A 15,999-nucleotide genomic window follows, 5' to 3' on the forward strand; every position below is an offset into this window, starting at 1 on the left:
GCTATGAAAATAAATCTGCATTGTTTATCCTTTTGATCATTCATTCAAAACATCTCAAAATTCTAAGCTTTTTAATGATATATGTATAGTGTCACAAAACGTTTTTATTTCAGATAAATGCAGATCTTTGGATCTTTCTTACTGCTTAAAAATTTTTGATGTAGTGTTTTTATGGATAAAAATAAAACGTCAGGTCAGACAATATCGTGTCTTTTTACATTTAAATATAGCTTTATCCGCATTGGCTCAATGGAAACATCTATGAACACACTTGACTCGGCCCAAATATCTCTGGGAATGATTATACGTTTTAATTAAAAATGCTCCTCGTATGGATGTGATCATTTTTCGGATCAGCAAACAAAAAAAAAAAAAGGCCAAGACAAATAAACATACATTTTGTCTTTTTTATTAACATTAAATTATTAAATTAAAATATATGAAATCAACTTAACGTGCACATGGCATAATATCTTCTTTTTAACATAATAGCCGGACTTCTCATCTCCCAGTCTTCTGTGATGGTGAGCAGTTCTCCGTCCCCCTGGACATCCTACCTTCTGTCATGAGCGCAACAGGATGCTCGGGATAGTTCATCCACAACTTTTTTCTTCTCCTGTTCATAAAGATCTGGCACAATCTTTTCGCTGAAGTGGGTGCGCGACGGGATGTCGTAACGTGGTCCAAGCTCCTCCGTTCCTCCACTCTCCGTGACCACTGAGTGTGGACTGAACATGCGCAACTTTTTTTTTTTTCTTCATAAATCAATCCGAGGGTCATGTGTGTGCTGAACCGAAGATATTGATCCGAACGGATCACGGATCAATGATGATTCATTGCACCACTACTATAGTGTCATTTGAAAACATTGCAGTTGCGTTTTAAAATACAACAACGAGCACCACTAAAACATTTAAAGAGGCGCATTCAGCCGTCTTCTTGACAGGAAACAGTCAACAAAGTAAAATTATCTACAACGTATGGCACTATAAGGCATTATAAATGGAAGAATAAAAATGGATTTAAAAACAATAAAAATGGGATCAGAAAATAAATGTCAGTTCATAAATCTTACTTCCAGAATGAGAATATCTTAACATGTTTAAAAAAAAAAAACATTTACTATTAAACTCTGCAGTTGTGAAAAACTCCTTCCACACAAAGAGCATGAATGTGTCTTTTCCTTCGTATGAACTTTCAGGTGTGAATCCCACAAACATGTTACAGTTGAAACTGCTGGTCTTGCAGATGAACTTTATTCATGTGGACTTAAGATGATGTTTCTTTGTTAGGACAGATTTATACAGAAGAGATTTTATTGCTTGACGCTTTATTTTGTTATGTTTGGTGAGGATGAGTCATCAGAGCTGAAAGTGCTGGATCTGAAGATGATCTATCTCCAGTGTGGATCCTCTCATGTGTTTTCAGGGATCCTGATCGACTAAATCTCTTTTCGCACTGTGAACACTTGTAAGGTTTCTCTCCAGTGTGGATCCTCTCATGTGTTTTCAGGGATCCTGATCGACTAAATCTCTTTTCGCACTGTGAACACTTGTAAGGTTTCTCTCCAGTGTGAATCCTCTCATGTGTTTTCAGATATCCTAAGTAACTGAATCTCTTGTCACAGTGTGAACACTTGTAAGGTTTCTCTCCAGTGTGGATCCTCTCATGTATTTTCAGGGATCCTAACTGACTGAATCTCTTGTCACAGTGTGAACACTTGTAAGGTTTCTCTCCAGTGTGGATCCTCTCGTGCTGTTGCAAATTTTCAGCTGTAATAAAAGTCTTCTCACACTCAAAGCACATATATTCTCTCACACCAGTGTGTCTCTTCTGATGAACTTTTAAATGCTGCAGTTGTGAAAAACTCTTTCCACATAAAGCACATGAATGTGGTTTCTCCTTTGAATGAACTTTCAGGTGACTCTTCAGTGATGAGGCCCACAAAAATGTTTTTCCACACTGATTACATTCATAAGGTTTCTCTCCAGTGTGAATTTTCATGTGATCCTTTAGGGTTGATGATTGTGTGAAACTCTTCTCGCACTGATCACAAGGGAAAGGTTTCTCTCCAGAGTGGATGTTCATGTGAATCTCAAGACTATATTTGTTTGTCAAACTCTTTCCACACTGATCACATGTGTAAGGTTTCTCTCCAGTATGGATCCTCTCATGTTTTGTCAGGGATCCTGTCCGACCGAATCTCTCGTCACAGTGTGAACACTTGTAAGGTTTCTCTTCAGTGTGGATCCTCTCATGTTTTGTCAGGGATCCTGTCCGACCGAATCTCTTGTCACAGTGTGAACACTTGTAAGGTTTCTCTCCAGTATGAATCCTCTCATGTTTTGTCAGGGGTCCTGTCTGACCGAATCTCTTTTCACAGTGTGAACACTTGTAAGGTTTCTCTCCAGTGTGGATCCTCTCATGTACTTTCTGGTCTCCTAACCGACTGAATCTCTTGTCACAGTGTGAACACTTGTAAGGTTTCTCTCCAGTGTGGATCCTCTCATGTGTTTTCAGATATCCTAACCGACTGAATCTCTTGTCACATTGTGAACACTCGAAAGTTTTCTCTCCAGTGTGGATCATCTCATGTTTTCTCTGAGTTGCTAACTGACCGAATCTCTTGTCACAGTGTGAACACTTGTAAGGTTTCTCTCCAGTGTGGATCCTCTGGTGCTGTTTCAAACTTTCAGCTCTAATAAAAGTCTTCTCACACTCAAAGCACATATATTCTCTCACACCAGTGTGTATCTTCTGATGTACTTTTAAACTCTGCAGACGTGAAAAACACTTTCCACATAAAGCACATGAATGTGGTTTCTCCTTTGAATGAACTTTCAGGTGACCCTTCAGTGATGAGGCCCACAAAAATGTTTTTCCACACTGATCACATTCAAAAGGTTTCTCTCCAGTGTGAATTTTCATGTGATCCTTTAGGGTTGATGATTGTGTGAAACACTTCCCGCACTGATCACAAGGGAACTGTTTCTGTCCAGTGTGGATCCTCATGTGAACCTCAAGACTCTGTTTGTTTGTCAAACTCCTTCCACACTGAGTGCAGGTGAAAGATTTCTTGTCTCTTCTCTTCTTTAAATCTTTCTGTTTGGTTTGAGAGCGTTCTTCATCCTCCTCGTTTTCTTCGACCAACTCTGAAAATGAAGCATATAAAAACATTTTTTTTACTGTGAAATGTAAAAGAAAGAAATAAAAGCCATGAAAGTGAACCCTGCTGTTTTATTATTATATCTATTCTTGTAACTATAACTTAATAATTATTGAACATTTTTAAACAATAGAGGCACGTGACAGTAAATATTCTTGATTAACTACACAATTATCTAACATGACTTGTGTTAAAAATAAAATCAATAAAAAGTGACGTGACATACAGCCAAGTGTGGTGACCTATACTGCTCTGCTTTAACCCATCCAAAGTGAACACACACAGCAGTGCGGGGCTCTGAACCGGTGTCCTGACATTTTATCCTACCCTGTCAGATTTTCCTACCGAGGTTTACTGCGCACGCGCACATCAATATCGCGTCCTTTGTCTCATGCTAAACAACGATATTTAATGGATCTGCATTACTGTAAGGGTAGGTTTAGGGTTGGGCTAGGTGTAGACTTTAATAAAAACGCAATTTAATTGGTAGAAACTAATATTTATTGTTGGTTTCCTGTAACTGTATCCCTTCTAGCTACAACCGCGAATATAACACATAATTACTGTATTTGCAGTACTGTAAGGGTATGATTAGGGTTGTGGTAGGTGTAGACATTAATAAATCATAACTTTACAGTAGCATTTTTCGTTGTACCCACTGTTTTAGTGGGAGGTAGGAAAATCTGACAGCGTAGGACAAATCGACAGAACACCGGTTCAAGGAACGAAAACCAGAAACGTACGAAATTTGGACAGGAACAGAAACAAAATCAAATTTTATAGTTCCGAACAGAATCGAATATTCAAAATGGACATTAACGGGATAATAGTGTTATTTCATCGTTCCATTTAATATTTGAAATTTGCTGTCAATGAATCACGAATTCCAGTAGTACGGCATATACAAATGTGACGCTGAAGCCAGTGAGTGAAATGTCCGCTCAGCTGTGAACTCATCATAGGCGAGTCGTGATAGGATCGTGTGAGATGAATTCAACAGATCACACACCTGCAGCACTTCTGTGAATGGAGAAAACTGAAAAACTAACCCCTATAGGCTTACACAAAAAGGAATATAGGCATATACACTAAATATATTTCACTTAAATCCTATTGAAGGATTAACGAAACGAAAGAGAGAGTGTGCTAAATTACGATTCATTGTGACACGTTCCAAAGTTTTCGGAAAAGGAAAACGAAACTGCAGAGAGAAGTTGACTTTATTTTGCAAAAGCTTTACAGTTTTAATTATTTTGCAAAAGCTGACAGCTTTGAATAATGTCTTGCTTCTATATAACCAATTAGCTTTGGTATGACCATCGCGCTGACACAACATCATTTTGCTTTATTTTATTTTGTTAATGTACAGGCTTTAATAGAGTTTAAGAAATAAATAAAAAGTTAGACTACTCCGTTGAACAACATGTCAGAGTGACCGCGCCTCAATGTGCTGATAAAGCCGATTTGAAGGATGATGTTTTATGTAGATAAAAGTACAAACACTAGCCTATATAATAAACAATATTTTAGGATCCAGATACGTCTGGAACATGGAAACATTTGGATCCGTCCCAGATGAGAGATGCACTCATCTTTTTGTGAGTGAGGGCTCCCTGAAGGGATAAAATAGTCTTGAGGGCTACTTGTTTGTTATAGGCACATGCACGCACGCACACACACACAAAGTTTCAAGTTTTGAAAAATACAACAACAAACAGTAATATTGTTAAATATTATGACAATTGAATTTATACGTTTCTTTTGTCCTAAAAATAGGCTGAAGGGGGTGGGGATCGTCTTATATTCGCGATATACCCTAGACAAAATCACGGGGGGAAAGGCAGAAAGAACAACGGCATAAATATGAAATAGTGACTGAATGATTTCGGCTATACTTGCATGTAAAATTAGAAAAGCAACATAATATCTGTGTTTAACTAAATTAAATGCTGCTCCTCTGCCGCGCGAGACGTCGAGAGAACAAGAGAGGTGCGCGCACAAGACGCAGAGAGAGAAAGACGGAGACAGTGTTGCCAGATTGGAAATGTCCAAGTATCGTACCAGAAGTTCAAAATTATCGTATTTGGAAGAAAATTTTCGTACACGAGTCAAAATAGTTATCTATTCTAAACCAACAACATTTTGACACTACCTGCAAATTACCAAGATAACAAGGCGTATTGTTGGACGGAAGCAGTGAGACCAAATACTATCCCAGTGACTGTCTGCGTCGCAGTGCATATTTAAACATATTAAAATGATTTTTAACACTTGCTTTGTCGTGTCCGGTGAAGAAGGAATTTAGCTGTTTCTGCGTGGTGCAGTTAACTCCACATCTGAGCCGCTAAAAAGTAGTAAACGTCATCTGACGAGGTAGTAAATTTTCGAAGCCCCATCTAACTGGGTCTATATCATGAGTGTCCAAACTACAGTCCAGTTTTTATTGGCCCGCAGCCAGGGTCCGAATTTAACACCCGCCAAGCGCCAAGTACGCAAGTTAGATTTTCTGTTTGGCGAGTAAATCTCAAAAGGCTATCTGCCACACTGGCGGGTGAATGTTCATCATACCAAAATAGTAATAAAAAAAATTACAATTGCCTTGTGTAATGTTATAATGCCTGGAAATTAGTTCAAATCTCCTGCGAATCTAGAGCGAGTGAGCGAGCAAAAGTACGCAAGCAAACCGTGTAGCAAGCGCACGGCAGATAGGAAGAGACCTTGCATATGTGTGTGTCTGTCTCTCTCTCTCTCTCTCTCTCTCTCTCTCATGCAGTGGTGATGCGCAGTGTTGGGCAGTAGCGTCGCTACAAGCAGCGAAGCTACTAGTTTAACTACATTTCTCAGTTGCTTGGTCGTAGCTTCGCTGCTTTCTAAATCAAATAGCTTTTCAGTAGCGAAGTTTTTTTTTTTTTTTACCAAGTAGTGCGGTAGCTTCCACACAAGCTACATTTTCGCAAGCATTTCTAAAGCGCAAACTCAAATCGGGAAATACAACTGCTAAAATCGCTGATCCTGGATCAGTAGTGATGCGACGGCGCTACTTCATCTTGTTCGTGTTTACGGTGGATAGCAACCAACCATCTCTATGATGCATTACCGCCACCTTCTGCTCCGGATGGTACCACTCCTTGGCCAGTCTCGCAAAAAATTATTTGATGAAATGATGGCATAGGATGAGGTCGGAGAACAGTTAATCCCGAGGAGTGAGTCGCCGTGGCTGTACCTCGACAAGTACATGACACTGACCGAGATAACAGAGAGAAAATATGTTTTCAGATGCTGCTTGTAAAAATTATCAGGGTCCAGCCTGGCCATTTTTTTTTTTACTGTTTGGAGGTCTTGCATTTTGTTCTGCAAAGGCCTACAGTATATTAAGCATGTCCATGCAACAGGTGCATACACTTACTTGTGCCCACATTGTTAATTACATGTATTTTGATTGTTTTTGTTGCCAAATTGATAAGGAACACAAAAAACTATTAAAACTAAACAATTACACTTGCCTATCTGTTTGACTGACAGTTTTGAGCACTGCGATAGCATTGACTTGTAATAAAACGTGTTCAACATAAAATTTTTATTTTAAAAGTAGCTTAGATGTAGCAAGCTACTGTTGATGTAGCTTAGCTTGCTACATTTCCCAGGGGGGTAACTTCAGTGTAGTGAAGCTTCATTTACTGTAGAGTAACTGGTAGCTTAGCTCACTAGTACATTTTCCAAGTAGCTTGCCCAACACTGGTGACGCGTTCATATAAACGGCACCTAAACGCTGCAAAAAAAATATTATGTCATATGACATTTAGGTCTGTGAGGCAAGTAGCCTAGGCTACCTATACGCTGAGTTTCGGTTGTGATTATACAAAATAATGAAACATGGATTAAAATTAAGATAAAATTTATACAAAACGAAATTGGTTTCAAAGAGATATTTTGTGTTTTTGACAGTGCTTGGCTTGTGTCCAGTGTTGAAGTTATTTGTTTATTAATGAAATACTGTTATTATAGTGTACAATTGCACTTTATTATTACACATTGTGTAGCTGTTCTAAAGGTCCAGTCTGTCTTTTCCTTTTACAGCAAAACCTTTCTATTTGGTACCATGTCCTGAAAGATCTTAATAACCTCATCTTTTATGATTGGGATGTCTTTTTCAATGGCCAGAAGCAGAAGATCAGAGAGTCGTTCTTGTCCACACGCATTACGAAGTTTCGTTTTCACCAGCTTCAACTTCGAGAATGAGCGTTTAACAGTGGCTGTTGAGACAGGTAGTGTTCCAAAGATTTTCAGCAGCTTAAAAAGTGTTGGAAACGCAACATGAGCATCAAAATCCTTAAATGTTTCCAAAATTGCACGGGCACTCATTTGTGAGCATGTGAATGAAGAGTGGAAAACTCTAAGCTCAGTTCGCAGCTGTTCCTCCTCCTCTTGAAATCCGTAAAACTCACAGAGAGTATGGGCAGCTTTAAGTGCTTCAGCATCTGCAGTGTCTTTCCACTTTGATGGCTCAATCAAACAATGCAGTGACATCACAATTTTGTCAGTGTTCCCCTTCCCTTGAAATCGCCTGTGGAGTTCCTGAATCAGGGAATCCAAAAAAGTGAAGTACATCCTTCCTCTGTAGTACTCCTCTAAAGTCTGTGGCTGGTGGTCCTCTGTTGCTGATGTGGAGCAGTACTTAAACTTTGGTGGTACTTTCCGCCGCCTTGCTTGTCCTATAATCTCTTCAGGCACACTGATACCTCTTGTCTCTGCTTGAATGGTAGCATTGTGAAATATTTCTTTGAATTGCTCTTCAGTCCTCAGTGTGTTCATTCTGCTTATGACACCATTTACAACAGTGTATGCTGCTCCCAAGTCCAAGTCTTGCCGCTGAAGAGCATTTGAAGCAACTGCTGTTTCCATGAATATTGGAGTTGTTATCTCCAAGCAAAGAATAAATTCAATGTTAATGCTGTGCAACAGCATGTGTGCGTCCCCTGCTGCCAGATCAGGTGGCTCAGACTTGGTCAGATCTTCCAGGAATTGCACAACTGCAGGGAGGCATTTTCTGAGAGTCCTGAGGGCTGTTTCCCTGCAGGTCCATCGGGTGTCTGAGAGCTTCTGTAGCTCAAGGGGACGCTGGCCAGGATTCATGGCTTGCTGTGTTTGAACAAAAGCTGCATGTCGTTTTGTGGAGTTGGCAATGAAGGTGTAAAGTTTTTCAACTACTGTAAAAAAACTGACAAAGTGAATGCTTGACTTTGCACTCTCCACTCTGGTTCTCCTTTAGCAAGTTCATTACTAGGTTTTCAAGCTGTTCTCCTGTTGTTGACTGAACATCACAGAGCTGAATGAAGCGCTCCTTTATGGTCATGTCATGTACATAACGCACCACAAAGCACACCTGTTCGATGTGATACATCAGTAGTCTCATCAAGTAAAAATGAAAATATTGACGCTTCCCTTACTTCTTTCAGTATTTCCTGTTTCACATAAATAGCCATTGCTCTAATTAGGTCATTTTGTATTCGGTTTGAGAGGAGAGATACCTGAGGTTTTTGACATGATGCTTGTTTTTCTTTTATGTTGTCAAGATGAAGCTTAAGGACACTGTCATATTGGCCAACCAACTCTACAAGTTCTAAGAAATTTCCTTTGTTTGAACTTGAGAGGCTTTCATTGTCACCTCTGAATGGCATGCCTTGTTTCGCCAAGTACAATATAATATCAATCAGTCGGTAGATAATCTCCCTATTTTTTTGCTTTTCTCTTTCTTTGGCTGCTTGCATCTCAACGTCGGCCTTTTCCAATGCTGTATCCAATGCTTTTCTTTTAAATGCATTCCATCGAATCATGCCTAGCATGTTTGACTCTGTCCTGCTATGCTCCTTCATTTTTCCTTTGGCTTGCTTCCACAGACTTAACCCCACTGACTTCCAACCTGTCCTGCTCTTATATTTTTCATCATTCATGAAAAGCCTACAGCTGAAACAGTACATAGCATCATTCTCAGGAGAATACTCTAACCAGGGGTGTTCTTCATACCACTGTCTCTGAAACGAACGTCCTTGATCATTTTTTGGGAACAGCAAAATTGGACGACATGGTCCTACTGAATTTGAAAATTTTGTGAAGGCCACATTGTATGTTACATTGTATTTCTTTACATGAGCAGGATCTGATGGATTTTGTAACTGAAGCAAAAACTCAAAGTCTTCTGGCTTTTTCTCCCTTGTATACATGGCTGTGGCTGCCTCACTCTCCATTTCTTCCTGTTCTGCATATGTCTCTTCCCTCTCTGTCTCATTGTATTGCCTTTCTTTCTCATTCTGAACTTTTTCTGTCTCTGGCTCAGTTCCAAGACCTTCACTTTTACTCTGTTGAATTGATTCTGAGGCATTTTCATCTTAATATAGAGAATGAATAACAAACCTGTTACAATCATATTTTAAATACAATTGTTAGGCTTTAGTGCTAATTAAATGTATGTTCTTGTAAAATAATTACTTTTCCATTCAAATAATTTAATGTCTATCTTTCTTGTTATAAAACTCTAGCATATTCAGAATCCTTTATTGTCAGCCAGTTTAACAACACTTACCTGTAAGTGTCTGATTTGGACATTTAATTTCATATTAGCATACAGCCTAAATCTATATATTCAACTCATTTAGAGCCTATGATGTGTTAGTCTCAACTAAGACAAGTGATTATAATGGGAGATATACTTACAATAATTAAACAGACAAACTGTCTGCTAACTGTTCTATATGATGATTTACCTGCTGGCTTGCTGGAGCTTTGAATCCATGTTTGCAATGTTGAACTGCCTTTAGCAGCCTCCCTTCTCTCTTTCTCTCTCTGTCTCTGTCTTCTTTTTTGTGAAGGCATTGTTTTTTTGTTGTTTTTTATGGTTGTCTTGTCTACAAAGTGTGCCAACAACAGAAAATGTAGTTATTTGTATTAGATCTGATCTGATTGAGAGTACAATTATAATTTGATTAGACAAGCAGCTTCTTAGAACGTGGATATGTTGTACAAGTTGTTAGCACTAGTAGAAGACCAAGAGCACAAAACATTACCGACATAAATACAAAAAAAACAAACAAAAAAAGACTAATTTCGCAGATTCAACCACTGTCTTGCATAGCCTACCTGTTAATGCAACAGCTTTCGTGAACTGTCGTGTTCACAAGCGCCGCAGACACATACTGTGAGTGATGCTGCGGAGTGCGGAGCGAGCGGGAAAACCTGGAGCGGATTCGCGGAATCAACGGAATGCTTTGATCGGAGCGGTGGGGAAGAGGGGCACCTCAGTCGATGAGGGCAGAGGGGCAGTGGCTCTGGCCACCGGGCCACCCCCCTGTGCACGGCCCTGCTCTACTGTATTCTTAACAGACCCTCAGGTGCAGACGAACACATTCAGGGTGTCTGTAATGAGCCGATTTCGTGTATGAGTAAACAAGTCCTGTGACTGCAACATTTAAATTTTCATAAAATTCTGAAATTATCGTACATTACAGGATTTTTTTCGTTATTGATCGTACATTGTACATAGGTAAAAATTATTGTACAAATACGATAATTATCGTACGTCTGGCAACACTGGACAGAGACAGAGAGGTGCGCGCGCGCGAGACGAAGAGCGAACGAGCGAGAGAGAGAGAGACGTGCAGATTCTAAATATTTTAAATTATTTTATTATGTTTTAATGGTATATGAAATGTCACCAATAGTTATTTTTTCATTTTATGCCATTATCATAAAAAAATGAAAGATTACAATTCAGGCTATTTATAGAATGTGCTCGGCAGGCGACACCATGCGGGCTACCAGGTGCCATGTTGGAGACCACTGTTGTAGGGAGTGAAATTTAAGGTTAAAATTTATGTTCTATAACTTTAAATAAGATATAAAGGCAATATCGCGAGAACAGAGACCCGCGATTAGAGAATAGTGTGCGTGCAGTTATGAGAGGTGGAGAGAGAGAGAGAGAGAGAGAGAGAGAGAGAGATAGAGATGAAGCACACGGTGTAATCAGATGTGGCTAATTCCTAATGTTCTCCTTTTCATGTTTAATAAATCAAGTGTTATGATCCGCCGAGCTCCCTGTTGGTGTCCTCCTAACAACAAAGCCAACGAGCTAGCGCACGGTAAGAAACGACACGAGTTACATTATTATTAGGCAAATTATAGACGCATAATATTGTTTTAACAAAAATAACGTTATTAACCGATATTTTTCCTACCCGAAACGGTCTCGGAACGGTAATAATTCAGAGGAACAAAAGCGTTAAAATATCGATTCTGCTCGGAGTGAACCGATATAATTTTCTTTTTGTTTTCAAGCCCTGCAGCAGCGAACACACACCCAAACTTTCTAACCATTAGGCCCTGACTCCCCCCCACCAAAAAAAAATTTACCCAGTTTATAAAAAGTGCACTTGTCATCAGCTAAATTATTTCAGAGCTTTTACAAATGTTCCTGCTGCAACAAATCTAAATCTGCTTTATAACCTTAATGTTCATAATCACTGAAGAATCAAGAATAAACACCAACCTGTTTCGTCTTCAGTGTGGTTCATTCTGCAGGGTTCTGAATCTCTCATGTTCTGTCTGTTCTTCTATAAACTCTGTCTCTGCGATTTCACTTCTTCCTGATGCTTTGATGCTCCTCTTCACTTGTAGACTGATGGGAATATTCCAGCATTTATTGATGAACTGCAGGGGGAGGAGCTTCACTGAAGGTGTGATTGTTTTGGGAGGAGCTTCACCAAAGGTGTGATTGTTTTGGGAGGAGCTTCACTGAAGGTGTGATTGTTGTGGGAGGAGCTTCACTGAAGGCGTGGTTGTTGTGGGAGGAGCTTCGCTGAAGGTGTGATTGTCATGGGAGGAGCTTCTTTGAAGGTGTGATGGTTGCTGGAGGGGCTTTACTGGATGTTTGTGTGTGGTTGAAGCGGATCTGGAAAATCAACAATAAATCAGTCACTGAGTTTATGTTTTTCACTAATACTAATTCTTTAACCCGCAAAAAACCCAGCACACAACAATTTATGAAACTTAAACTATTAGTAATTTGAGCTGCTAGCTAATTATCAGAAAGTATAAGACACTTTAACCTTCTGAGGACTGGATAAGTTTAGACATGGCTTGACATTGGTGATATTAACAGCTTGGTGCTTAAAATATATTCACTGTATTTCAATTTTATGCTTTTGAAAAAAAAAGGGGTTTATGCATGGTTAGTGTCATTGAAATAAGGCCATACAACACAAAACAGAACAATTGTTCACAAGACTTTTGATAACTGGAAGTTCTACAAAATGATGTGAAAATCAACCTGTTCACTCACTCACAGAAAACTATAGATTGATTTAACTTTGGTAACAAATTATTTGTGTTAGAAAGGCTGTATGCAAAGGAGGGACAATGGCCATGAATATGTTGTGATTCACACCTGAGAGACAAAGGAGCTCCCATAATGGGCCATCAGTGTGTGTTCACAAGAATGTGAAAAGATTCAAATAATGGGGGTTTAATTATATGTAGTTTATTTACAATACAATATAATCAAAAGATACATAATGAAGGTGTTTTATGGTGTCTCCTTTATCTATACACCTTTTACCTGTTTCTTTATTATTCTCAGGTAGGTAAGGAAAGTCGACCCTGGACAAAACTATATGCATTTCAAAAATACAACTTGCTCAGTAGACTTCCCTGTGTTCAGTTCTTGCTTACGGCTCTTAAATTACTACTCTTGCAGACCATAACTTGTCAATAATAAAATACAAGTTTTATTAAAGTTAACAAAAGTTATATCAACGTACAATAGAAAAGTTACAAAATCAAGGTATAATCAGCTGGTATCAGGCGTCGAGGGATACTGTGCTTGTTCAGTATCCCTCCGTCGAGTCTCTCTCTCAAGTCTTTTATACACAGACGTCGAACGCTGGTTCTTCTGATGTCATAACCTGGAGTGCTGCCAACTCCTCTGCCAAGGCTTTCAGTTGTTTACTTCGCATTGCTTTAGTTCTTTTCCTCTTCTTTTTCCTCTAAACCGTCTGTGAAATACACCTTACTACTATATTGTCCATTTATCATAAAAACTATTTCTAATACATAAGTTTTTCTACTCTAAATCAGTCACTACATACATTTCATGCAAGTAAGCAGGTTTCTTAATGTTAGTGAAATTACACAATACATTTTCCATATAGCATTAATCACAGGGTTACAATTTTGTACTTAAAGAGCCACAAAGATGGGAAATCAAAAATTACCTGTATTACAGTGTTTGATGTAGCTGTCCATCAGTGTAAACAATGTGCAAAGTAATTAGACCAAAAAGTACACGATTTATAAAGTTATTGGCTTCTAAAGTAAGGAGTCAACTCTGAATCGCTGAAACGAGTCGTTATAGATTTCAAATCTTTTGCCCATCTCTATGTACGTCACTAGAACACTTTGCATAATAATCTCCGCCTACCGTCTTGGGAGAAACGAACTCTGACCTGCCCCACCCCCCCACACAGACGCTCTGGTTGGTGTGAGAGCATCATGTCGAGGAGACAGTGTGTTTTTAATTGTAAAGGCAAGTGTGCTTTATTTTCACTGCCAAAGAATGAAGATCAGAAGAACCAATGGCTAAAATTCATTTTTACCACAATACCAGAGCAGTACAACAAATCCCTTTTGTTGTGTTCACAACATTTCACTGATGACTGCTTTTATAATCTCGGTGAGTTCAAGGCGGGATTTTCAAAGCGTTTGGCCATAAAAGACGGTTCATTACCAACTTTATTTGGACCAACAAGCATCTCTGAATAACAACGCGAAGTATGATTATGAAGTTATGTGTTTGTTTTCTCCCGAGCGTCTTATCAGTATGTGTGCTGTCTGCTGCCTTTGTCTGCTCTGATCGTCATTTACAAACACGTCATTAAAATGAAGTGTAACTCTGTGAATACTCAACCAAGAGACATGAGAGAGGTAACTAAAGAAAGCTTGACATGTCTTCTTTAAAACTAAACAAGTGCTGCTAACAGATATTCTGTGATAAAGTAATCCATATGAAAACAACGCGATGTCTGTTTTTCACGTCTCCCTTCATTATATCTAATGTGACCACGCCCCTGCGCTGAGCGCGCTATTCAGATTCAAACTGAAGCGCGCGGCTTGAATACACCCACACAGAAGAAAAAGCAGCGAGACTGTTCAAGTTTTTATTTTACTGTTTGTTTCGCGGTGAGAGGAATAAGACATAATTCACCCCAAAAAGATGCTAACGCATAATTTTACCGTGAAGGTGTGTGCGGAACAACCAATCAAACCTGACTATGTTAGTTGACCAATCAGAACACAGTATGTTACCAAAAGGTGGGGTTTAAGGAAACTGAATCTTTTGAACAGCTTCGCGCGAACCGTTTGGGGATCTCTGAGAATTGAGGTAATTTTAAAATGATATTTTGACAAAATGACAATGTTTTTTAACCTTGGATGGATTTAAACCTATTGTACAGGACTTATAAACAGTGATAGGAAGCTTAGAATTTTCATCTTACTGGCTCTTTAAGCAAAAGCATTATTACTACTTAGGTTACAGTATATCCGTTTATAGCAAATTAAGCATTAATCAAGACACTATAATTGCAAAATCATCATCTCCATTAACAAAGGTCAAGCTCATTTAACTTTTGTCTTTAAATTATAAGTTTGGGATGGGTGGTGCACAGCAAAGACTGTGAAATACAGAGAAGTTGCCGCCAATTTGAGTTAATGCAGCTGCCTTAAAGTCCTTCCATGAATTCCTGCTATAATTTTTTTAAATTATAAATTAGTAATGTTGACAATGCTCTGCGAAGTAATTTAACTATATGAAAGGTTACTTTATGTTAACTGTTGTGTATAAGCACGCAGAGTATGGCTGTTTCTAAAGCATGCAGTGCCATCTGCTGTTAAAAACTAATCTTAGAAGCAATTCAAGAGAGAATCATGATGCATTCAGAAAATTGCAGAGTCTATCCACAAATTGATTTATCGTCGCATCCCTGGACAGAATGCCTGCATATCATGTTGGTCTGCAGCAAACTTTGGACTCTGACTCATTCTGTGTAAGATCGGATGCCCAGAGAAATTCGTCAACATTTTCATTAATTTCATGATGGCATGTTTGGTCAGGTGCTGGACTACAGAGAGCTGTCTGACCCATTTGGTGCATTGTTATTCAACATCTTTTTTCTGTGATTCTGTCTGTGGCTTTTAAGGACTGTGACATGGATATTCTAATCCAGTTCTGTACAGTTGACAGCTTTTTCAGTTCATTCAGGCTTCAGGCTCACACAAAGAAACCTTCTACAATCCTGTGTGACCTTTTGTATGCAGATGACTGTACACTGTTGGCAAACACACCTCTGAAGCTCAATTACACTTAAATTATTCAAACATTTACACATATTATTATTGAAATAATCATCATCATTCATGAAAATAAGAGTTCACTTTTAGTCCCTTTTTCATTGCATTCGATCAAAAACATCTAGTTGTTACTGCAGAATAAAAACAATGTAAACGGGTCTCTGGAATCTTGTACAGTTTCAATGAGATTTTGTAATATGTAATAGCAAACTTGAAGTGGCCCAAGTTATTTATTTGAAATATCTCCTGAGATTTTAAGTAAATATTTCAATAATTTAATAACACATTTGCCTACATTTGTTTACTTTATATACAGCTAAATCCCCAGAGCTATAGCAACTCTGCTCAGAGTACATATTGTCCCAATCTACAGAGTGTTAAAGTAACACTGAAGCTATATTAAAGTTAATGGTAATATTAAGCAATTGATTAAGTAA

General features: G+C 38.6%; 1 protein-coding gene across 7 annotated transcripts in view; it reads right to left on the reverse strand.

The window, feature by feature from the left end:
* Nucleotides 1-756: 756 nt before the first annotated feature.
* Nucleotides 757-15,999, reverse strand: part of LOC113075279 (zinc finger protein 271-like) — a 57,853-nt gene continuing 42,610 nt past the window's right edge. For 4 of the 7 annotated variants that reach the window (XM_026247982.1, XM_026247981.1, XM_026247980.1 and 1 more), the window contains exons 2-4: nucleotides 11,706-12,107; nucleotides 9,928-10,068; nucleotides 757-3,152 (exon numbers count right to left, since the gene is read on the reverse strand). In XM_026247982.1, the coding sequence (XP_026103767.1) occupies nucleotides 1,339-3,152; nucleotides 9,928-10,068; nucleotides 11,706-11,754 (2,004 nt within the window). In that variant the 5' untranslated portion in view covers nucleotides 11,755-12,107 and the 3' untranslated portion in view covers nucleotides 757-1,338. Of the gene's footprint in view, nucleotides 3,153-9,927; nucleotides 10,069-11,705; nucleotides 12,108-12,975; nucleotides 13,494-15,999 lie in introns of those variants that run through there. The other 3 variants (XM_026247984.1, XM_026247985.1, XM_026247987.1) reach the window with 3 other exon arrangements.

Source organism: Carassius auratus, unplaced genomic scaffold (genome assembly GCF_003368295.1).
Source record: "Carassius auratus strain Wakin unplaced genomic scaffold, ASM336829v1 scaf_tig00016667, whole genome shotgun sequence".
In the NCBI taxonomy this organism is placed as follows: Eukaryota; Metazoa; Chordata; class Actinopteri; order Cypriniformes; family Cyprinidae; genus Carassius; species Carassius auratus.